The 23,377-nt window shown below is 47.0% G+C and overlaps 1 protein-coding gene across 2 annotated transcripts in view; it reads right to left on the bottom strand.

The window, feature by feature from the left end:
• The window catches only part of MYO1D (myosin ID), a 154,697-nt gene that overhangs the window by 94,136 nt on the left and 37,184 nt on the right, over positions 1 to 23,377 (bottom strand). For both annotated transcript variants that reach the window (XM_054000238.1, XM_054000239.1), the window contains exons 3-14: positions 22,922 to 23,015; positions 21,935 to 22,100; positions 20,154 to 20,207; positions 19,223 to 19,318; positions 17,963 to 18,079; positions 16,574 to 16,777; positions 15,281 to 15,426; positions 15,085 to 15,199; positions 14,277 to 14,447; positions 9,598 to 9,668; positions 7,662 to 7,736; positions 6,101 to 6,233 (exon numbers count right to left, since the gene is read on the bottom strand). In XM_054000238.1, the coding sequence (XP_053856213.1) occupies positions 6,101 to 6,233; positions 7,662 to 7,736; positions 9,598 to 9,668; positions 14,277 to 14,447; positions 15,085 to 15,199; positions 15,281 to 15,426; positions 16,574 to 16,777; positions 17,963 to 18,079; positions 19,223 to 19,318; positions 20,154 to 20,207; positions 21,935 to 22,100; positions 22,922 to 23,015 (1,442 nt within the window). The remainder of the gene's footprint in view (positions 1 to 6,100; positions 6,234 to 7,661; positions 7,737 to 9,597; positions 9,669 to 14,276; positions 14,448 to 15,084; positions 15,200 to 15,280; positions 15,427 to 16,573; positions 16,778 to 17,962; positions 18,080 to 19,222; positions 19,319 to 20,153; positions 20,208 to 21,934; positions 22,101 to 22,921; positions 23,016 to 23,377) is intronic.

Raw genomic sequence — 23,377 nt, 5'->3', positions numbered from 1 at the left:
TCAGCTGTTCCTCAGTGCTGCCACAGCATCTCCCAGCACAGGCTGGGGGCACAGTTCTGCCACTCACAAATGCAAAACCCCTCAAACCCCTCAAATCTGTGACTTCAGATCCAGCACAAAGGGCAGTGACTGTGCCTGGATTTGATATAAAAAGGCTGAAATCCTTTGGAAAACAGGAATGGGAAGTGCCTGCACAGACAGGAGATCATCTATCAGTGCAATTACAGTGTAATTAAAGCCTCTCAGAAACGACAGCTCCTGGAGTAAATTCTAAAGTAGATTATTCCATGCTTCCAAATCCCCAAGCCCCAGCTCTTCAGGGGGATAATTATGCATTTCCCATTCTTGCTGTCAGAGAACTGCAGTTTGTAAAGGGAAGAACTGAAATGCAGAGACACAAAGGCCCCAGCTTTGAAAGCTCTTTAGATGTCTAATTGCAGCTGATTTTATTTTTTTCAATCAAGCTGAGCGACTTTTAGATTTTTTAAGTGTTAAAAAGAAACCAAACCAGTTTTAAGCCATTGCACCCTAAACAAGCTCTTTCTTGAGGGATTTATTTTCTGTACTTTATAGCTCCTTACGTGAGAGGAGGGATGGGACAGGACAGACAAATTTGTGCTGGATGTGTCCAATCAGTCACAGTGATGACATTATAACTTAGCAGAGGTGAAGCCTGTCAGCCTGGATAGGAGAGGGGAGAGATGGAAGGAAGAGTCAGACAAAAGGAGTTACAAAGGAGGAGGAGGAAAAAAAGAAAAGAAAAGAAAGGAAAAGAAAAGAAAGGAAAAAAGAAGAGAAGAGAAGAGAAGAGAAGGGAGGGGAGGGGAGGGGAGGGGCGGGGCGGGGCGAGGCGAGGCGAGGCGAGGCGAGGAGAGAAAGAAAAGAAAAGAAAAGAAAAGAAAAGAAAAGAAAAGAAAAGAAAAGAAAAGAAAAGAAAAGAAAAGAAAAGAAAAGAAAAGAAAAGAAAAGAAAAGAAAAGAAAAGAAAAGAAAAGAAAAGAAAAGAAAAGAAAAGAAAAGAAAAGAAAAGAAAAGAAAAGAAAAGAAAAGAAAAGAAAAGAAAAGAAAAGAAAAGAAAAGAAAAGAAAAGAAAAGAAAAGAAAAGAAAAGAAAAGAAAAGAAAAGAAAAGAAAAGAAAAGAAAAGAAAAGAAAAGAAAAGAAAAGAAAAGAAAAGAAAAGAAAAGAAAAGAAAAGAAAAGAAAAGAAAAGAAAAGAAAAGAAAAGAAAAGAAAAGAAAAGAAACAAGGAGGAAATGCACATCCAGAGAGTCCCCAGAGAAGATCGTCAGTCACAGCTGGGGCAGCCACAAGGCTTCTGATGTCAAGATTTACAAAACAGTCACCCAAAATAATCCACCACAGAGAAAAGGGCTTGGGCAGTAAAACATGTTCTTGAGAAATGGCACATAGCAACTGGAAAAGCCAGTTTTTGTTTTGAGTTGTTTGGTTTTGGAAAAAACACAGCACTTTTTTCTACCTACGGGAAGTTTTTGCCTAAAAGATTCTGGAAATCTGGAGGATTTCAGCAGCATTGAGATACCAGTGCTGATAAGCATAATGTAAACTCATGGTGCTCCAAAACCACATTTCATGGAGTCACAGAATTGTTCAGGCTGGAAAAGCCCTCTGAGATCACCAAATCCAGCAGATCCCAGCACTGCTGAGGCCACCACTGACCCCTGACCCCTTTCCCAAGTGCCACATCCACATGGCTTTTAAATCTCTCAGGGATGGGGACTCCATCACTGCCCTGGGCAACTGTGCCAATGCCTGACCACCTTTTCCATGAATAAATTTTCCCAGTATCCACCCTGAGCCTCCCCTGGCCCAGCCTGAGGCCGTTCCCTCTCCTCCTGTCCCTGTTCCCTGGCAGCACAGCCCGACCCCCCTGGCTGTCCCCTCCTGTCAGGAGTTGTGCAGAGCCAGAAGGGCCCCCCTGAACCTCCTTTTCTCCAGGCTGAGCCCCTTCCCATCTCCCTCAGCCACTCCTGGGGCTCCAGCCCCTTCCCAGATCCGTTTCCTGCCCTGGACACGCTCCAGCCCCTCAGTGTCTTTCTTGTAATGGGAACCCCAAAACTGCCCCCAGGATTGGAGGTGTGGCATTTCCAGCCACATTTCCAGTGTCTCCATATGGACTTGTGTTTGCAGAAGCTGAAATTAAAACCAGATTTGAGAACAGCCCCTGCACTGTTAAGGACACCAGTGCCATGGCTCTGATCCCAGAGAAGCTCCTGACACATCCCAGTAATCTGCACATCCTCTCAGAGACTGCAGAGCTCTGCTTCACCACCAAAATTCATGTTTAAACCAGAATAGCAACAAAAGAGAATTTTAAAGGTTGTTATTTTAAATAGCAGAAAAGTTAAATAACCACTAATGCTGCAGCTACTGCAGCCACAGACTTTGATATTCTGGTGGTGCTGGGCTGATGGTTGAACTCAGTGATCTTCATTAAATGTCTTTTCCGGCCTTAACAATTCTAAAATTCCAAGATTATTGTTATTCAAATTGGCACTTTTGGAGACTATTCCCCCAAAGGAGGATTTAAAGATACTCTTGCTACAGCCAAAAACCTTGCAGCTTTCCAGGGAGGCCAAACAGGAATATCAATAAAGAGGAGCTCTTGGGCTGCCATCCTGTTGAGGACTACAGAAACTGAGCATATAAATGTGGTCTAAAGGAGTTTGCAGAGAAGCACTGAGGCAGAACAGCCCAGGTGAGACAAGGAGCACTGAATGCACCGGGCACTCCAGGAAATGTCAATAAACCATCAGCTCAAGCTGCACAAAACTCAAGCCTATCTGCAACTTGTTTTTTTGAGAAACAGCTGAGAATAACATGAACTGGTGTTACCTCCCCTAAGGAACCTTATTCCTCTGACATCCCTAGACCTCAGCAGTTTGTGCAACCCTGTGTTCAGAGCTCTTTCAATCAGCTGTAACCACAGGCTTCCCAAAACAGTCCTGAAGGGTCCAAGCCACAGTCAAGACACACAGAGAGTGTCACTGTTAATTCCCCATTAGTGCAACTTCATTCCCAAATTCAGCATGGGAAAAATGAGTAACAGCCCCAGGGAAGGATGAGAGCACCTGGAACTGCAGGGATGGTGTACCCAAAACAGAGAGTGCCTTCACCAGCAGTGGCTCCAGCCCAGCAGAAGGAAGAGCCAGGTGTCCAGACTGGCAGTGACCTGAGGCAGAGCATCCAGTTCTTTGTGCATAACCAGCATCTTGCTGGCATGGCCTGAATACCCAATTATTGGCTTGTTAATGACATGTACATATCATTAACTGTCCCAAAAGCCACCTCACAGAGATGCTCAGGGCAGAGCAGCCAGAAAGAAGCTGTCTGCACTCTGACCTAGTGCTTGAAGTACACAAAGGTTGTGTTCAGGGGCCTTATCTAAGGAACCTCCCCAAAATTTAGACCCTTTGAAGTGACACAAGCCTGGCTGCAGGTGGGTCTCACCAACACAGATCCCTGACAGGAGGGGCAGCCAGGTGGGGTCAAGCTCTGCTCTCAGGGAACAGGGACAGCATAAGAGGGAACAGCCTCAGGCTGGCCAGGGGAGGCTCAGGGTTGATATTGGGAAAATTTATTCATGAAAAGGTTTGCCAAGCCTGGAACAGGCTGCCCAGAGCAGTGGTGGAGTCCCCATCCCTGCAAGTGTTCAAAAAAGGTGTGAATGTGGCTCTTGAGGACAGGGGTCAGTGGTGGCCTTGGCCATGCTGGGGATAAGTTGGATTCAGTCTCAGAGGGCTTCTCCAGCCTGAACAATTCTGTGACTCCAAAATCTGGTCTTGGAGCACCATGAGTTTAAATTATGCTTATCAGCACTGGTATCTCAATACTAATGAAATGTTCTTTTCTCCATTGCTATTCAACATAAAATCACAACCACCAACAGCTTCAGTACAAGTCTCTCAATGAAAGTTTAGGATAGGTAGAGAAAGGGAAAGGACTACACTGAGACTCACACAGGAACCTCCCACTGAATTTTACTTAGAAACAGCTCCTGCTTGTGCCTACCCCTGGAAAGGCTGGTATTTATGATGGAGATACTGATGATAAATGGACTGAAGCAAATTAACTCCAACCAAGCCAAGCAGCCTTCAGTGCAAAATGCTGGTACCCACTGATTCAAGATGGATAAGGTGGGATTTAAACTCTCCATGCTCTGCTGGGAGCTGCAGGGGTTGTTCAAACCAGCACAGGGTACAGCATTCTCTGGACTACTCTATTTTTACACTTACCAGTGCCCTGGAATAATTTTTCCAATGAACAAGGAAAGGAAGTTTTCCATGGATGCCTGCTGAACTTGCCCGCTCCCAGCTCCCTGCTGTGTCCTGATCACAGCCCTCCCCACAATACCCCCAGTGATTTTTGCTGTCTTGAACCCCCTCCTGGGCTGCCTCAGGCTCCCCACACTGGGCTGGGCACAAGGGACCATGGCCACTCTGTAGGACCAGACCTGCAATAACAGCCAGCAGCACCAAGGAGAAACTTTTCCTTCCACAAGTGCTCCTCTCACAACACAAAGCGGCTCCCTGTGTTCCTGGCAGCTCCTGACACCTCTACCAGATTCAGGTCAGGGCCAGACAGCAGATTATTTGGAAGATGGACAGATCAGATCAGTCTTGACTCCTTGGGAAACAGACTAAAATCTGTCCCCATCCCCACCGGGGTCACAGCCACCTTCCCAGCTCTGGCAGCTCATGATTTGCCATCCAGGAAAGCTCCTCTCTGCCTACACAGGCACTCTCTCTAGTTTTGACTAGTGGTGCCTATTTTAGCAAGGCTGCCTTGGGCTGGGCTCACAGGGGCATCTTCTCAGGAGCCCTGAAGCAAAACATTCTGGGGGGAGCCACAGGGTTCCACTCCCCACTGGGGCCCAGCTGGCAGCTTTGGTGGGTCCCAGACCCCCCTGCAGAGCTCAGATCAAACCCACTCCAGCACAGGAACACAAAAGTACAGAATCATGGAATCACAGAATATCCTTTGTTGGGAGGACCCCCAGAGATCACCCAGTCAAACTCCTGGCTCTGCACAGACACACCAACAATCCCACCCTATGCATCTCTGGGAGCATTGTCCAACTGCTCCTGGAGCTCTGGCAGCCTTGGGGCTGGGACCATTCCCTGGAGAGCCTGGGCAGTGCCAGCACCCTCTGGGGAGACCCTATAAATCAGGTGTGATTTCATGTCCTAACTCTGGATACAAGAAGTGAGGGCAGCTCTCTCTTCCTGTGCACAGCCAGCACTGGGTGGCCGTGCTCTGACTCATTTCCTTTGCTCCCACACTCCCGAGAAGACACTCAGAGCACTTATTGCTTAATTATTCTGAATGCGAACACACCCCAGCATGCTGGGCTCTCTGTTCATCTCTTGTGGGCTGTACCCCAGTGCCAGGAGTCCAGCAAGGCCACCCAGCTCCAGTAACACCCCAGTATTCCTCAGGGATCTCAGCTCAGCTCCCAGTGCTTGCTCGACTGTGTCGCTCCAACAGCCCCTTCCCAGAGCATTCCCTTCCCCAGCTTCCATCACACCATGTGGTGCTTGCGCAAGCAATGCCTTCTACCATAAAACTGAAATATGTGCTGAAATAAAAGCTTGCCCTCCTCACCCTCTTCAAAAAGGAGGAAAGAAGGAACTCACACAGGTCTGTCTGTATTGTATTCCCACTGGCATGGGAAGCCAGAGAGAATCTCTCCACCATGAACAGCATCCTCTGGGCCCTCTGCCCAAAGAGCTTTGCTAAATGTGATTTGATACAATAATAATAATAATAATAATAATAATAATAATAATAACAACAACAATAACAACCACCACCACCACCCTAAGACAGACTGGCTTTCCTAGGAGTGAAAGATGCACTCGTCATGGAGGAACCAAAAATCCACCTTCTTCATGGGGGATGGAGGTGACCCTCCCTCCAGACCTGCCCAGCCAAAAGCTCGTTTGGCACAGACAAGGCTACTCTGCCTTTGATCAGCTTAGCTCCTGAGGGATGGCAGTGAGGGGAAGGTGGGAATCTCTCCAGGGAGAAGCCACACTCTTCTCATCAGAAGTCAGAGTCAATTTTGAAACAGGAATCTTTACCTTCAGTGTCAGGTTGTCCACCAGTGCAATCATGGAGTTCTTGAACAGAGTAGCAGCTGTCAGAGGTCTCTTGGTGACCTCAGTGATGCTCAGTTTCCCTTCAGGCCACATCATCTTCAACACAGGGTTGGAGCTACGAGAGAGTCTCTTTAATTGCAGTCTCCCAGCACTTCCACTCCACTGACAATCCAACAGTTCATTTCTACCCACACCCACTGCTGCTTCCAGCTCACAGGGCATCACCCAAGCCAGGGTGAGACTCCTGGGCACAACATTTCATGCTCTTAAGAGCAAGTTCAAGCTTACAAGTGAACAATCCGGAAAAACAAACAGCACATTCTCCCTTCAGATCAGGATGGGCAGGAATAGAACAGAGAAAATCCCACAGAGTGATCCATCAAAGGCAGAGGCTGCCTCACTGGCACAATAGAAAGAATTTAATCAACACAAAGGAGAGCGAGACCCACACTACCCTCCCTTAGAACCTGTCACCTGTGTTCAAGCTGCATTTCTGCACCTCTCTTGATATATAAAGTAATTTATACACTTTTAGCTTGCATTTTTGAAGAGTTCAGCGTGAGGTAAACTGGCCCTGATGTATAGCAAGAGTTCAGGAACAGACAAAAACTGAGCACATTTACAGCAATCTAATGGCCAATCTGTCGCAAGCTTTAATGTGCTAGAAGTGGTGTTTGGGAACAGGATTTTCCAGAGACTTCACAGAAAACAGGCTAAATTTGATAAAATCACACAGCAAATATTTTGCAAGGTTCCTGGTCAATGGGAAGTGTTGAAAACAGGAACACTGGGACTGCTCAGGGGAGCACAGCCAGTCAACCCAAAGGGCTGCAGACCAATTTAACATCTGAACAGGTAAACAGAGCCTACCACTGCAGGGTGTTTGTGCCTACTGTCCTCTGAGCAGAGCCCCTGAAAGCTGCAGATTACAAAATAAGGACACGTTTAATGCCAGGTGAAGAAAAGCAGCTCCATGGGGACTTCCACCCACATTCTGATAGGATTTCAAATCTGCTTCTCAAGGCAACTTTTGCTTGCCCAACACATGACCTCATGGTTTGCACTTCTCTCATCACTGCAGACATGAAAGGATTCAAACCTATATCCCCAATTTCTTTTGAAACAGGGTGTTTTAGGTGGGGCTAAGGATATCTGTTGTTGACCAAAGCTCCCCAGCATCTTTAGCACTGATTACAGACAGAGCAGTGATGATAAATCTGCAATGGGTTAATGACAAATCAGGCAGCACAAGCAAGCTCTGCACTGTCTTGATTGCACAATCAGTTGGTTTCAAAAAAACACTTTAAATTCTGTTCAATTAAAGGCTGCATCAGAACAGAAACATGTAGAGAATAAGGACTTTAACCTGAAAAATCCAACTAATAACTTCTGGGTCACGGGACATGACAAAGATCAAATCCCAAAGCAATGTCTTTATTCACACATACTGAAGATAGAATCACTGAAAACCTGAGTCTCTGATAGCATTACTCCACAAAAAAGGATTCTGACAGATTAAAATTCACCTCATTAATATTCTTACCTGTTGTACATAAGGCGTTTGAAGTCTTGAAATAAAGTGTCTTTGTTTTTATCAATGAATCCAGTGACAGAGTAACTAAAAAATAAAGGAAAAGCAGAGTTAATTGCAAAGTAGCAAAGTCCTTCTGTGAGCTGCTGGTAACTGTGGAATCAGCATCCCTGCACTCCCACAGACACAGCAGAGGCTAATCCAGCCCTGCTTCCAGCCTATCACTTAATGGCTGCAGGAGCAGAGTGTGAGACTTGGATCCTTGGGCCCAGCTCCCACCTCCAGCACAGGAACAGCACACCTGGCTTCAGAGAGCTCCTGGAGCTGGGCAGGTGCTGCCTGAGAGACCTCACAGCACTTGGGCAGGGGGCAGACGGCCCAAATTCAGGAGTTACACTCAGGATTCTGTCTCCAAAGTGAGTGTGTGTGTTTGTGTCAAATCCTAAAGAAATTCAAGTTTGTTTTTCAATCTGTGCAGTCTGTCCCTCTCTTGGTAGAGAAAATGTGAATTCCTGAACAGCCTCTGAGTAGTGACAGGGAGCTGCCCTGGAAATCAAAGCACACAGAAACACACCCTTTAGATTCCTTCCTTCCTTCCTCTATTTCCACAGGAACACCACTTGAGGAAGTCGCTGTTCTAGGGTTTCATCTCTTCTCCAAGTCTCAAGGCAGGCAGTGCTCTGTCCTCATGGAAAAGGTCCAAAGTCTCCCCATTCAGTGACTCCCATGCAGATGTTTCCTGAGCTCCAGATCCCACCCTGGGCAGCTGCACCCAAACTACAGACTCTGGGATCAACCCACAACCTGCAAGTCCTTGTATGGAGCCATCCTCAAATCACAGAGTCACGGAACAGGACCTTTTAACAGGCATCCAGTGCCACCCCCTGCCATGGCAGGGACACCTTCCACTGTCCCAGCTTGCTCCAAGCCCTGTCCAACCTGGCCTTGGGCACTTCCAACGATGTGGCAGCCACAGCTGCTCTGGGCATCCTGTGCCAGGGCCTGCCCACCCTCAAGTCTTAGGGCTTCATGTAAGATCTGGGCCTGAACTACCTGTGATTCCTTCCACATTTCAGTTTTCTTTTACACCATTTGTCAGCAACTAGCAGTTCAGAAGGTTCAACCACTAAGACAGCACCTTGTATTTTCTCCTCCAAAACCCCCTGAAATCAGGGATGTCTGTCAGGAATTGCTCAGCAAAGACTCCAGAAGATAACCTGCTTGTGCTATATTGGCTCCAGTCTGATCACACTGGTTGTCCTTGGAAATTAAAGGCAAAATTAATAGCAAGGTAAAAGAAGTCACGAATTCTTCCTTCAGTAACTCCCTTTCTTCTGACATGGGAAGTTACACAAATCCTAAACCATTAAATTACTTCAGTGATATTCCACACAACAGCTTTCCCAGCAAATGCTTTCTATCATGTGCATCCTTCACTTCCACTCACTCTCCATTCCCACCGCTGTCACGTCCTGCACTTGTTCCTGCAGGCTCCAGGCAAGCACTTCCCAACCCTCCTGCCCTGATCCCTCCTGCAGCTTATCTCTCCCCTGGGCTTCCTGCTTGCTCCAACTGATTGGAGAATTTAAAGCCAGAGTTATATAATCATACCAAACAGATGTCTAAACCAGACTTTATTAGCTCAGTGTAGCTTTCTTGCATAAACACTGCTGCCTTTTTTCCCTTTTTCTTCCCCTGAAGCAGTGCTCTCCCCTCACCCCCCACCCCTCACTCTCCTTTTGTTTCACTCCAAGTACAAATTCCCACTCTGTAGAGCAAGGCACCAGCAGAAGATTTAATTGATAAGCAAGCGCTGTACTCTGTAATTGTGTGTGACAGCTATTCTGGCTTGCACCAGAAGCAGCAGTAAATCAGAATATTGTACCACTTCAGAGCTGCTGGGAAGACAAAAATAAAATGTGCAACTTTATTTCTGAAGGAAACTCACATCACATCCCCAGCGTAGTGCTTGATCCGGAAGTCTCTGTCGAACTCCAGCGTTTTGTCCGTGGCACAAAGCTGAAACAAATTCATATACATTAAAATACCACCTATGGACTGATATTAAAACACCAGCCCTGGATTTACAAGCTCCATGGAAGAGCAACCTGCCTTCAAAATAGCACTGGGAATCACAGGAATTCCACTTTCTATGTGCATGTGCAGATGTGAAAGCCACTGCTGGAAAATGGTTTCATGGATGCACTGTAAGAACATGTGCTTGTACAAATGAAGCTGCAAGAGCCTATAATTTTACAAAGAAATTGATACTATTTCAGAAACACCATTATGCAAAAAGAACACTCATGCCTGTAGAGAAACATTGCGCCCACGAGTTAATTTATTACTTTTTTTAAGTCTTCCTTTACGTTTTTTTTTTGCAATTGCAGTGTAACTCCTCTGTAATTGCAGAGAAATGGGCCAACTGCTGTGGCAACAGCAAGGCTTGCTCAGTCCCAGATCCCTCCTAGTCATCTGACACCCCTCAAACAGGGAACCCCCTGCAGATCCACTGCTCCAGGCTCAAATTCCCATCCCATCCCATCCCATTCCTCCTGTACAACACAAGATGTCCAGTGCCCATGTGGCAGCTGTTCAGCAGCAGTGGCTGTAACACATTCGTCCCTTCAGGAATAGCAGGAGCCAAAACATCCATCAGGATTGGCTTAATTAAAAAGGGAGTATGAGATAAGAATGAGGATTTTGTTATAGGCAAAAGGAGCAGGAGATGAATTAAGTCTTTGCAGGCAGCATTTAACAACACCAAGGGCTATAAGCAGATATCTGCTACCCACAAAAAGTCTTGGAGAAATAAAAGAGGAAATTAGCATGGTTGAAATGCAGGGCAGGAGGAATGATTAGGAGCAGGGAGATACACTCCAAAAATTTACCTGTGTCCAAGAACACAAAATAGATTGGCTCAAAGTGTAAGAAAAGATGAAAAAAACAGAATATATTTTACACAAAATTAATCAGAAGGAGGAGCCCAAAGAGTGTGAGTACCAAGGTTCCCAGGAGGTCCCAGAGGTGTGGGAAGTCCAGCATGGCAGGAGCAGGGAGCAGCAGGAGCTGCATGGATGACCAAGGTGCAGCAGAACACAGGGAAAAGGAAGAAAGGAGGCAACACCAGGAAAACAAAGCTATTTTTCTTGCTGCAGCTTTTTCCCAGCAGGGGGCTGGGAAGTGCCTTTCTCAGCCACCCAAACACACAGCTCAAACCAACAGGTCAATAAAAGGGGTAAATACAAATGGCAACAGAAATGTGTCTGTGCTCAGACAGGGCACAGCTGACAGCACAAGCTCCTCTGAAAGCTCATCCAGCTCTGGAGAGGCTGGAAGGAGCCATAACACAGCAAACTGGGATTTTGTCATTTGCTGGTTTGGCTTTTTCCAAAGGAGTGATTCTCTCCAAACTTTGTGTTTCCTGGACAAAGAAGTTGAAATTAGTGAAAAAAACCCAGCAAGTCCATTGATAGAGTAGATCACCTGCCTGGGTTCGTGGGAGCCCTTCCATTGTGGCTCCTCACTGACAGCTCACAGCATTCAAAGGCGAGTAAAGACAGGAGAAAGGTGTTGGAAAGATGGGAATCCTGTGGGAGCCTGCCCTGAGTCTGTGCTTTCACAGCATCTGAAATGAGCCATAATCTGAGGGCAATGGGAAGGTCGTAGGGCTGGGTGGGGGCACTTAATCACTGAGGGCTGGCTGGGAAGAGCTGCGGGAGACTCCCGGAGCTAAATGAGGGCAAAGCAGAGCAAATGGAACTCCCCAGCAGGGCAGGGATTCCCACTGAGAAAGGGCAAAGTTCACAGGAACTGATGGGCCCCAAACCATCCCTTCCTGACTCAACAGGGATCTTAACTGCCCTCATTCATCTCAAAAAGGACACAGAGAACTGGGGGAGGCTTAAAGGGCAAAACCCATCCCTTGCTGACTGACTGCCCTGGGAGGATGGGCCAACAAATTCAGCTTTCCCAGGTTAGGAAAGAAATACCAGAGATGATGGCAAAAAAGTGGAGATGATGTAGTGGAAGACAAAGAGAACTGTGTTTTGCCATTTTAAAACTAGGAGGTGAGAGGTGTAATCTAAAATGGAAAAGGATGAAGGAGGGAAACAGGGAGGAAGGAGCTCTTCACTTGAGTATCTGAGCTGTGGACTTCTTTGTTGATTTAAAAACCAAGAAGACTACACAAAAAACCCTATTAAGAAGACCAGGAGGTTCCTGGGCTGCAGGTCCCTGAAGAATGGGAGCATGTCAAGTTATCAGTACACATTTATCCTATACTGGCCTCTCACTTGGGCATTCACCACTGTCCAGTGTCTTGGGAGACACAACATCAGAATGTTGAATGTGGACTAGAATGGACCTTCTGGCACTCTTCCCTTCACAACCAGTTTGTTGAGATTGATGCTCTCCACAATTTGAAGATTGAGGCATTCATGGACTGTCACTGCACTTGATCCTTCCAAAGTAAAATATCAACAGAAAATAAATGGAACTTGGAGAGGTTTAGGATACAAATGGTGACACTGGGAAGAGCCACTAGAACAGCTGGCACATCTGCACATCCAGAGTAGCATTAGACAAACCCGAGGAGGACAGCCCATGATCCAGGAACACAAAATTCTGCCACAAATTCTGCTGGTGGAAGTGTCAACCAGCATTGTCCTGGCTTGTTTGGCCTTCCCCAGGACAAGGGCGCCGGCAGCGCGGAGCAGCCGGGTGCACAAAGTAGGACACGACTATTTAGGGCACCACAGCCCCCTAGAGCTTCTCCACATGGAGCCTGTGTGCAGCATGCTCTGCAGGAAGCAGTGGAGCATGAACTGGGCTGAGGGATGGGAGCTGTTCCCAACACATGCACTTTAACTCTTCGGGAACAGCTCCCATCTGTGTGGAACTTTACAGGATCTGCATGGAACCACTGCAGTCTGAAAAGGCAGGGCATGAGATGGAATCAAGTCCTTTGTTTTAATCCAAGTTAGAAGAGCCTGGCCCAGAAGGCTCAGGCTTTCCACAGCAGTTCTGGGTGGTACTGAAGAAGAGCTCTGAGGTGCTGGGACATCTGCAGAGATGCGACGGGGAGAAAAAATAATAATTATGCTGAGAAGTTTATGGGTCAATGTTTTCAAGGCTCTATTGATTTAACTAGAAATTAGCAAGCCAGGCAGATCCATCAGCCCCTCCATAAACATTATTTATAGTAAAGATTCCTTGTCTCCCTCTTATTCTGTGCAGGCAGTTTCTGACAACGCCACCTCCTGCTGAGGAATGCTGCAGCTGGCAATGCTGCCTTTTAATGTCTCCTTGCTGGGAGGGGACTCCCCAAGGCAAGGACTTGAGCAGATTTTATTTTTAAATGTTCATTTTATAGCCTCCCATAGCACCTCCTGAAATTTCATCCCCTTCTGCCACTGCACTAAAGGACCACCTGCTCCCTCTGTGGCAGAGCCCCTTCCCCTGGGCAGATGTGGGAGCAAGGACAGAACAGAAACCAAACTCCTCTCTCTACATCCACTGACCAGACAGCTCCAGAAACTGGACCAATCCCCAGCACCCTACTGTAGAGGATCCCAGACTTCATCCCACCAGTACTACCACTGAAGGAAGCAGTTTGTATTCAAATGAGAACCCAGGCCAGGCCCCACACTTGTTTTCAGGTGGGTTTTCTCAGAATGTTCCATGTCACTGCTCGGGCATGTGAAGTCTGGGTCAACACTGGAATCAAGCTCCCTGTCCCCCTCTCTGAGCTCAGATACACCTGGCAAGTGTGCAGCAGGTGTGCTGCAGCAAAAGGGCATTTAAGGAAAATTATTATCTGGGAGGAAAAAGTGGTTTTGGTTTACTTTCATCCTGGCCTCTCCTCAGACAGCACCAGCCAGATCCATTGTTTATCCCGGGCCTGCCGGAGGCAGCTTTTAGCACATATCTTACACAACCAGGCTAATTTGGTACTTCTGACCTACATAAAATATTGTGCTGGGGTGGGAGGGAGCAGGGGGGACCAGCACTCTGAGCCATACATTTTACACAATGTTTCTGAGTAGAGAGACATCAAACTAAAGGCCCTTATTTGATTAGTCTGTGTGAAAGATTCTCAAATTAATCAGGCTGGTGACCATTTTGCAATCTGCTGCCAAGTGAGGAATAAATGAAGCCTTTTAATTCGCCCATTGTAGCCCAGACAAAGCCAGGCGAGGGGCCTGGGTGCTCTGAGGTGCAGTGGGAGACGAGCACGTTCTGCAGCCAATGACGATGAAAAAAGCCCAAATCACAGTGCTGTAATAATGCAGGAGTGTGAATAATTTCACTGTCACTATGTATTAGAGCAGCCTGGGAAGAACAACACGTGGGCCGAGCCGGCATATCGATTGGTTCCAGATGACATCATGATATGTCAAGGCACGAGCTCAGGCTCCTTTTATCCCGGAATAAAAGGGATGAGCCACTGGATGTGCTGGAGCTCCCTCTGCCGGGTTCTTCTGCAGCTGGAGCCGCTCCGGGTTCCTCATCTCACACTCAGTTGCAGTGATTCCAGTCCAGGCACCCCTAAACCCCTTTTCCTCATTCCATTTCACCACAGAACATGGGGAAGGGACGGCAGAGGACAAAAGGCCTGTGGGTTACCTTCCTGCTGGAGAAGTGTGCGTGCTTCCCCAGTTTGCTGTTGAGGGCCTCGAGGAACATCTCATCTGTGACTTTCCCCACGTTCATGCAGGCATCGTCCAGAATGGCAATGATCCCTTTGTGCTGCTGTTCCACCAGGTCCACAATAACCTGGTTGTTGAAATAATCAATCTGCAGGAAACAAAGGACAGGGGTGTTGGTGACCTTGGCTGCAGAAATGGGAGGGTACCAGTGCTGGCCATAGCAGCCAGTGTGACAGCAAGGAGCAATCAGCTCTGAATGTGCAGATCTCTGATTCCAGATAAAGTAGGCTGCTCTCTTACATTGAACAGCACAGAAAGTGATTTTTCAAACCCTGCTGATACCATCTCAAGACCTCTGCTGCAGAATGCTCTTTAAAATGTCTTTTACAATTCAGCTGTGTGCAGTCACCACAGTGACACTGCATATCCTGTCCTTAGCATTCTGAAGCGAGTTTGAACAAGAAAAGTCAAGATTTTTACATATTACCATCAACAACTATAAAAATCTATAAGCACTCAGCACAGAAACCCACAGTTACATGTGTGGCATCACAGAGGTGCCACAATGGGCTTCATCTCAAACCTGGAGTCCCATATTTTCCCAAGGAGACACATGGTGAGGTGACTGGGGAGCTCCTGCCCCGGCCTGATCCCTGGCAGGACAGCTGGCAGGGACACAGATGTCCCATCAACTGGAGCCTGCATGTGGAGTAACTTCAGGTCTGGCACTTGTGCTGGTACACTGACCTCACACCAACCTCTCCCTCCCCTGCCAAAGCACTCACATGCTTCCAGGGAATTCCCTCTCGCTGGTACTCCTCCTGCTCCTGCTTTAGAACCAGCTGAATGAAGAGCTGCTGCAGCTTTTCATTGCAGTAATTAATGCAGAATTGTTCAAAACTGCAAAAACATGAGAAGAAAAGGTGATGAGTGTTTTGGGAAAGGCAAGGGCACAACACTGGGCTTTAGAAGGTGGCTCACCTGTTATTGTCAAATATCTCAAAGCCATAGATATCCAGGACCCCAATGACTGTGTTCTTGCCATGCACTGTGGTGTCGTAGTTCTTCACCTCAATGACATCGTTGATGTGTGTCACAATCCAGCAGAAGAGACGCTCGTAAATGGCCTGCAGCAAACACAGACTGAGGGTCCTGCCTGCACCTGCCGCAGCTCTTCCCAGGAAATTCAACACAGCTCATTCCAGGCCTCCATCAAAGCTGCAGGTCATGCTCTGCTGCAAGTGAGCAGCTACAGACTGAGGAAAATATTCTATGGAAGTATTTATTTTCTTTCTTCCAAAACTCATTTATACCAAGTTGAAATCCCAGTGAGGTCACTGGGTGCAGCAGTTCCCTATTTTGATTCCAGTCAGCTTTTCAGCTGCCTAATAAGTACCATTCCTGAGAATTATTTAACAATAGTGAAGACCAAGAGAGAGGTCAGTCACAGAAACCCAACAACTGAACACAATGACAGGAAAATAATCCTGTTCACCTTTCACAAAGATAATGTTCTGTAGGCAGAGGTGTCTTCAAAGTCTTCATGTTGAAAATGTGCTGTGAAGCTGGGTAAATACATTATCTCAGGAAAAGAAGTCAAGTTAATTATCAATGACCTTCATAACTTCATCCATTCCTCCTTTATAATTTGATTTCTAGCGGAGGAGGAACAATTGTCACTCCTGCCATTAGTACTCACTTTGCCTGTGGAAGGTGTCCCTGCCCATGGCAAGGGGTTGAAACAAGATGGTCTTTAAGGTCCCTTCAAACCAAACCATTCTACAATTCTTTAAAAATATTTTTTAAAATACCACATTGTATTTTCAACATGAGTTCTAGACAATACAATTCTACTCTCTACTCTTTGAATTTAACTGCAAAATGAAGTTGAGGATCCCATTTCACAGCAAATTCCTCCCTGTATGCCAGCCAGGCCTGCAGCCCGTCCCCTCCTCGGTGTGCCTGACTCTGCTGGCTGTGGGAGCTGGATCCCTGCTGGACAGGCAGGGATGGGGAGGTGCCACAGACTCCTACAGAACTCAGGAGCACCAAGGTTCAGAGAGAAATCTGCAGGATGTACAGCAAGCCCTGTGCTTACTGACCCACCCAGGAATCTTCCTGGGACTGAGCACTGAAAAATGTGCAGTTCTGGCAGCAATGCCCCCCTTGGGCACCACCATTCCTTGCTGCACACCTCAACCCACGGGCAAAGGCAGCAGAGGTGTGTCTGGTTGAGTGTCACACACCTGTGCAGAGGAAGGGGACTGCACTCACCTTTGCAAAGGCGTCCCTGCCATAGGTGGCCTCCTGCTCCGTGTGCTGTTTGTCGATGACGTCCCTGCCCGTGGCCACTGTCCGGAACAGCAGCGCCTTCTCCACCAGCTCGGCCTTGGTGGACAGGAGGTCAGCGATGACTGACACCACCTTGCTGTTCTCGATGATGGGAGTGTCTCCATCCACACAGAACTTCAGGTTCCCCTGCAATCAGCAGCATTTCTCCATCTGCCCTTTACTAACAGGGATCAGCACACCCTCACTCCATCCATTTTCCACCTGCTATTCCAGGCTGGAAATCTCCTGCCACACTGGCAAGTGGATCTTGCACATCCACACCCTCAAACCTCCAATGTCAGTGGGAGCAGCAAGGGCTTTCTCAAAGCAAAGCATTCCTGTTCAGTGCTCAGCTCAGCTTTTGGGACAAACTGCATCAAATACTTCCCGAAATTTAATCAAACACCATCCCAAGATTCAGAGTCCAGGGATAGGGAATTGCACCATGTATGCAAATACTGGATGTAGCATTTGCCTTCACTGCAGCTCGCCACGAAACCACTGGCTGCAATTCCCCTGGTAGTGCTCCTGCCACAGAGGGAATGGGAATGGTGTGGGGAAGCTGAGAGGTCAGTGTCAGTGGAACTGGACTGGCAATACCCCACCACCACAGATCTCTGCTCCTGGGTACCTTCTGTGCCAGGACTAAGCAGTGACACCCCTTGGTGATCCACAGCAGAGGGTTGTTCCCCAGCCTGCCTGCATGGCCCCACTCTACTCTGCCTCCCTTCCTTCCCAGCATTGTCATCTCAAGGAGGAGAATGAACTGGAATAAAGTTGCTCTTTCCCACTCTTCTCCTGCCCACCTCTTTCCTCAGGAAACAGGAGAACTGAGCTACGGGGACACTGTGCAGGGGAGGAGGCTCTGTGGCTCCCAGAAGGATCCACGAGAAGGAAGGATCTCCTCAGTCTCAGAACACAAAGAATTAAGAGGACTCCTGTGTTTCCTGTGCTCAACCTTCACCATGAAGTGAAGCAGGATCACTGTGGTGAAGGTGAGTGTGAGGGCACAAAGGGACAGAAGCTCCCTATCCCCTCACTGCCAAACCCCAACAGTTCCTTTTTCAGAGCATACAACAGCTCCCAGTACTTAGTGGTATGCCTGGGTTGGGATCTGGAACATACAGGAATACATGTGATCATCACTGCAGTGCCCTGCTCCAGCAAGGACTTTCTCTCACCACTGGAGCTGTGAACTGGACACCTTCCCAGCCACCAGAGCTTCCAAGGGCTTCTGCAGCAGGAAAATCAGAGCTGCTGGCAGTACAAGCCCTCCTGAGGAACAGCCCAGGGATGGGTTCAGGGATGGATATCCATGGGCAGGGAGCTTACCAGGTGCAGAATGGCTGCCACGATTTTGTAGACAGTCTGAATCTCCTCCTGCTTGAAGCCAATCACCTTCATGGCATCAGCGACTGCCTTGAACTCGGCCCCGTCATTGATGGAACACTGAGGGGAGACAGAAGTTTGGGATGGGGGATTTAATGGAAGTCAGCTGTGAGGAAGCAAGGATTTCACAAGCCCATGGGAAACAAGATGCACTTTGATGTTTCTCAGAGGCAAGACATTGTCATGAGGTTTCCCAGCTTATTCCAATGCTATCTTGCGTGCTTGGACACTGAACCCTGCATTGCACACACATATTCTGGCAGCAGGAGACCCAGAAATCCACCACAGCACAATAAACTTCCCAGTGGAATTTGCTGAGAAAGAGTTCATTAAAAATCCCAGAAGAACAGGGACAATTTGTGCACTCACAGACCCTCTGAGCAGAGGATGCAGAGCACCAGCAGGAAATCTCTGTTCTCCACTTCTCTCAAGATTAGCATACACATTTTTAAAGAGAATCAAGTGGCATGGGAGAAGGTCTCTGCGTTTCTGTAGCAAAGTGCATCTCACAAAAACATCTAGGAAATCAGGGAGCCTTTGGCCTGGACCCTGCTTCAAAGGGACAACATTAGGGACAGCCCCAGATTTATCTGAAATGTTCAGGATCTTGTCTAAAGACTTTATGGGCTTGTTCCCTTCTTTCCTGCTCAGAGTTCCCCCTTGAGGACAAGTCAGACATGAAGACTCAGTGCTTCAGTAACTCAAAGATCCTGCTGCAAAAAAAAAAGTCCTTCTGGCTTTTTGCTCCAGAAGGCAGTTTAAGGTACCCATTATGGAGCATGGAATGTCTGCCACTGGTAATGGGTCAAATATCCACACCCGCATTTATTAATAAATCATTTTATAATGATTCATATAATAATGTTATATTATTATATAATAATAATGATTATATGATGATTTTATAATGATTTGTATATCATTTTATAATTTTAATCATGTTGTTTATATGTTTGTATATCATGCAGCATGCACAGGTATATTTGTATATTTTAAGAAGAATAGAGGTATATATTTTCTATGATTCTAAGTACACTCGTGCTTTTTCTTGTAGCACCAGAAACTTCATTACAAACAGCACACCAGTGTCACCTTTCCCTATTCATCCCCACTGATCTCAACTTCTGCTAGCTCAGCAGTGCTTTGAGCATTTCCAGCAGCACTTCCAATGTTAAGCTGTCCTGGGTCCCTCAGAGGCCTCACCTTGAGCTGTGCCCCAGGGCAGATGTAGCTGTAGGCTGACGTGTCCTTCTGGAGGTGCAGAGAACGCAGGAGCTGCTCAGAACCTCCCTGCAGGAGCTGCATGAAGGGAGTTTTAAGAAAGAGTGAATGAAAAATATAAATGCCTTCTTTTTTCTTTCTCTTATTCATCTGCTTGACAAGCAAAATCATGAAAATATTAAATACTGCTGCAATATCTGAAGTACAATGTGCAAGATGCAGCGCCTGCACTGGTGCAGCGCCACCACAAGTCTGTCCTTTTGAGTCACAACTGTATAAAAACCAGCCTGAACCCCTCCCAGACCTGTTCACAGCTGTGACATGCCACAGCTGTGCCTTGGCAAGCACATTGCCCCACACAGTGACTTTTCCTTCTGGAAATGACACATCTGTGAGGAAAGTGCTAACGTGCCATCATGGAGTACTGAAAAAGTGGGGAAAAAATAAACAAACCTCCCCTTCCCTCAGTGCAGAATCAAGGTTATACTAATAGGCTGACCATATCCCCTAAAGGACACACAGGGAACCAACACACAATGTGGAAGACATTAAAGAACATCCAAAAAACCAAATTACTTCCATATGGACTAAAGGCCTCAAGAGAAAATAGAGGGATTAGGCTTACTGCACATAAAACAGTGAGTCAAAGTCCAACGTCCTACCATATTTGTTTAGTCAGCCTCCTTTTAAGTTTAGAAATGTGTTAATATGGGACTGGAGGATAGAAAACAATCCATCTTCCCAGGCTCCCTCCCAGCCCAGGCCCCTGCAGAGAACTGAAGAACCCAAGATCACCCAAGATGCTGCAAAAGGGAACCCTCTGCAAAACACATGAGGGTGAAAACCCTGAATGCTCTGCCCAAAGTATCTGGGAAACTGAGGACAAGCCACTGCTCAGCAAAGGAACACAAACCTGGTAGAAGGAGTGGAAGCTTCGTTCCCCGGGCTGCTGCACGATCACACGGGACTGGGGGAACAAAGCACAGAGCTGGGTGTTAGTGTCCCCTCAGGCACCCACATCACCAGGACACCCCTAGTCCATCCCACCTCACACTCAGGCTCTTGGGAACACCATCACACACATGTGACCCTGGACCTTGAGATCTGTAGCCAAAAGCACCAGCTTGTGTAACAGCTGCAATGTCCTACTTCCACCCAGGAATCCCATGTGGGAACCATGGGGTTGCTTTCATGGAAGAGTCAAATAAAAACCATCATTTTAGTTTTAGAATTATTTAATCACTGGAAAAGAAAACCAGGACTCTGTGACTACAGACAAAAGCTCAGGGCCTGGTGGTCACCACTCCTACACCCCCAGGACAGGCTGCCCACATCAGCCAGCTGCACAAGGGAATGCTCTGCTCTGACACAAGGGCCTTGTTTTAGGGAGCCATAGCTCCATTCCAGAATCCTCGTGCCAGACCAGAGTAAAACAGCACAAAAAAGGGTTAAAAGCAGCAGACTTTCAGTCAACAAGCAATGTGTCCTTATTTTCTGCTACAAATTTGAACTATGAAGAGTGATGAGGAACAAAGCTGTGTTGGGGAGGTTTAGGTTGGATCTCAGGGAAGGGTTCCTCCCCCAGAGGGTGCTGGCACTGCCCAGGCTCCCCAGGGAATGGTCCCGGCCCCAAGGCTGCCAGAGCTCCAGGAGTGTTTGGACACCACTCCCAGGGATGCCCAGGGTGGAATTGTTGGGGGGTCTGTGCAGGACCAGGGGTGGGACTGGATGATCCTGGCAGGTCTCTTCCAACCCAGGATATTCCATTATTTGATGTCTTCCTGCTGCAAAGCCACTGTCTGTTACTGCTTGTATTTGGGCCAGAGCCTCCACTGCTTTCAAATGGAAACAAATTTAACTTGGGAGAAGTTAAGGATATGAAATAAACAATCAGGATAAATAAATTATCAGGATTTAAGTCACTGCAGCTGTAGTCCCAGCCCTCTTTTTACATCAAAGTAACCCAAGTTAAATGTTTGGGTTTGTTGTTTTGTTTTTTAAAATAAAGTTTTTATTCTGAAAATAGACTTCAGGGAAATAAGGGGAGAAGTAAAAAAGAAACACAAACAAAAAAGGGTGTTGGCAGATGTGGTCAAACACATAATCAAAGCCAGACGTGTCTCACACAGCAAGAACTGTTAACGGCTCACGCCTGAGCTCTCCAGTTTTGCATATTGCAATGTTTTCAGACACCACTTAATGACACGAGAAAAATAATTATGCTCAGGATCACTTGGAATATATAAAAACAACACTGCTAACAGCTCACCCAAGGCTGTGGTGTTATTCCAAAATAACACTTCCCAAGCACACTTGTTCCCTACAGCGCTGAAGATCTCCTTCTCCAGGGAGAGCTCAGTGCAGGAATTACAAAGCACGAGCTGTGCAGAGAGTAAATTGTATCCAAAAGAAAAACTGAGATTAAACTTCACACACCCACACACACAAAATCCTTTGGGTAACACAGCCACGTTGCTGCTGAGCTCTGGAAGTCATGGTGCTCCAAGAACAGGGCACTGCCAGCACTGCAGTGGCTTTCCTGACTCCTGAGGAAAACTTAAGCCCTGGATTTATTTTCCGTGCCCTCATACCTCACCTGCTGTACATGTTTGAATGGAAAACTTTCTACTGACAAAGCCCAGATTGCAAAAGTAACTCCAGCAAAGGTTGTAACCCTGGAAGGGAGTGCCTTACCTTTTCTAGCAGGTAATTATTGATGTGCCCACCTATGGGGTCTCCCTTGAAATCAAAGTTGATGTCCATGTACTTTCCAAACCGGCTGGAATTGTCGTTGCGGTTTGTTTTGGCATTGCCAAAGGCCTCCAACACACAGTTGGATTTCAGCAGGATGTTCTTCACTCTGCAGCAGGGATGGAGGGATGGAAAAGGGTAAGATTTCAACACTCACACCACGGGATTTTTTTTTCACAGCCATTTCTCCAGAAGAATTCAATGACAGCAGTGGTGCTCTTTGATGGCAGATTTGGGCAGGTGTGGATGACATCAGCAATCCCATGGGAAATCAGCTGGGAGCTGTCAGCAAAGCTCCTTAGAGGAAGCAAATGCTCTTTGGTTCAAAGACCAGACCCCCACCCTGAAATCAGCACCAGAAATTCAGCTTCTATACACATTTGAATTCTGAAACCAATTTTCTGAACTCTTTTTCAAGTCATTTTCCAAAGTTCATTCAGGGTAGGTTTAAGTCTGTTTCTGCAGAAAGCCACATTCTTTGCTCCAAAGCTTTTACTCCAGGACAGAGAGGGACATTTTGCAATTCAGAATCACATGAGCCTGGAAGGTCACGGAATACACTCTTGCACTCCACATGGTGTTCCAGCCCACCCAAATTTCAGGCAATTTGCCCCAGAAAAAGTGATTTAGAATCATTTCAGTTGGCAAAGACCTCTAAGATCATTGAGTCCTGCCATTAGATGGTTGACATTGGCTGGATGGTATTTCTAGATGCTGTTTTGATTTTGAAAGTTTGAACTTTCAAAATAAACTTTTAAATGTGATTTCAGCAATTAATACTGCAAAATCCCCAGAGTAAAAGCAGTACCTGAAAAAGTTAAGTATAAATCAGCATGTAAAAGAGACCATCTGATAATGTAGTGCTACACAGCCCACAGAAAGAGATCTACAAGCAGGAGAATTTCCCTTCATTTCCAGCCCAGGCCTTACCTCTCCACCTCAGCCCTCTGCCCGGGGTTGGTGATGGCTGCTATGTACTGCATTATGTATTTACTGGCCTCAGTTTTCCCAGCCCCGCTTTCACCTGGGGGCAGAAACACCACGGTGACCAAACAGATGAAAAAAAGCAAACCAAATCATTGGACAGAAGACCTCCGTTCTACCCCAACAGTTGCCGGGGCGGTTTGGTTTTTTTCTTTTTAAAGCAATCTTTGTGTGCACTTGGGACATTTTCTAAACATAGCCATAACCCTGCCTGGCTGCTGCTGCTGCTGGGCTGACTTTGAGCAATTGTTCTGTGAGATTCCACAGGTCGGGAAAAGGGCTGGCACACAGAGGATCAAAGGAATATTGTTAGAGGAGAAAGCCTGGCCTGCAGCAGTACAAGGGGCCACTGTTCAGCACCCCAGCCCGACGCTCTCTCCTTTCAGAGCTGCCTGAGCACGG

Source organism: Vidua macroura, chromosome 27 (assembly GCF_024509145.1).
Source record: "Vidua macroura isolate BioBank_ID:100142 chromosome 27, ASM2450914v1, whole genome shotgun sequence".
Classification (NCBI taxonomy): domain Eukaryota; kingdom Metazoa; phylum Chordata; class Aves; order Passeriformes; family Viduidae; genus Vidua; species Vidua macroura.
This window is presented reverse-complemented; position numbering and strand designations above follow the sequence as displayed.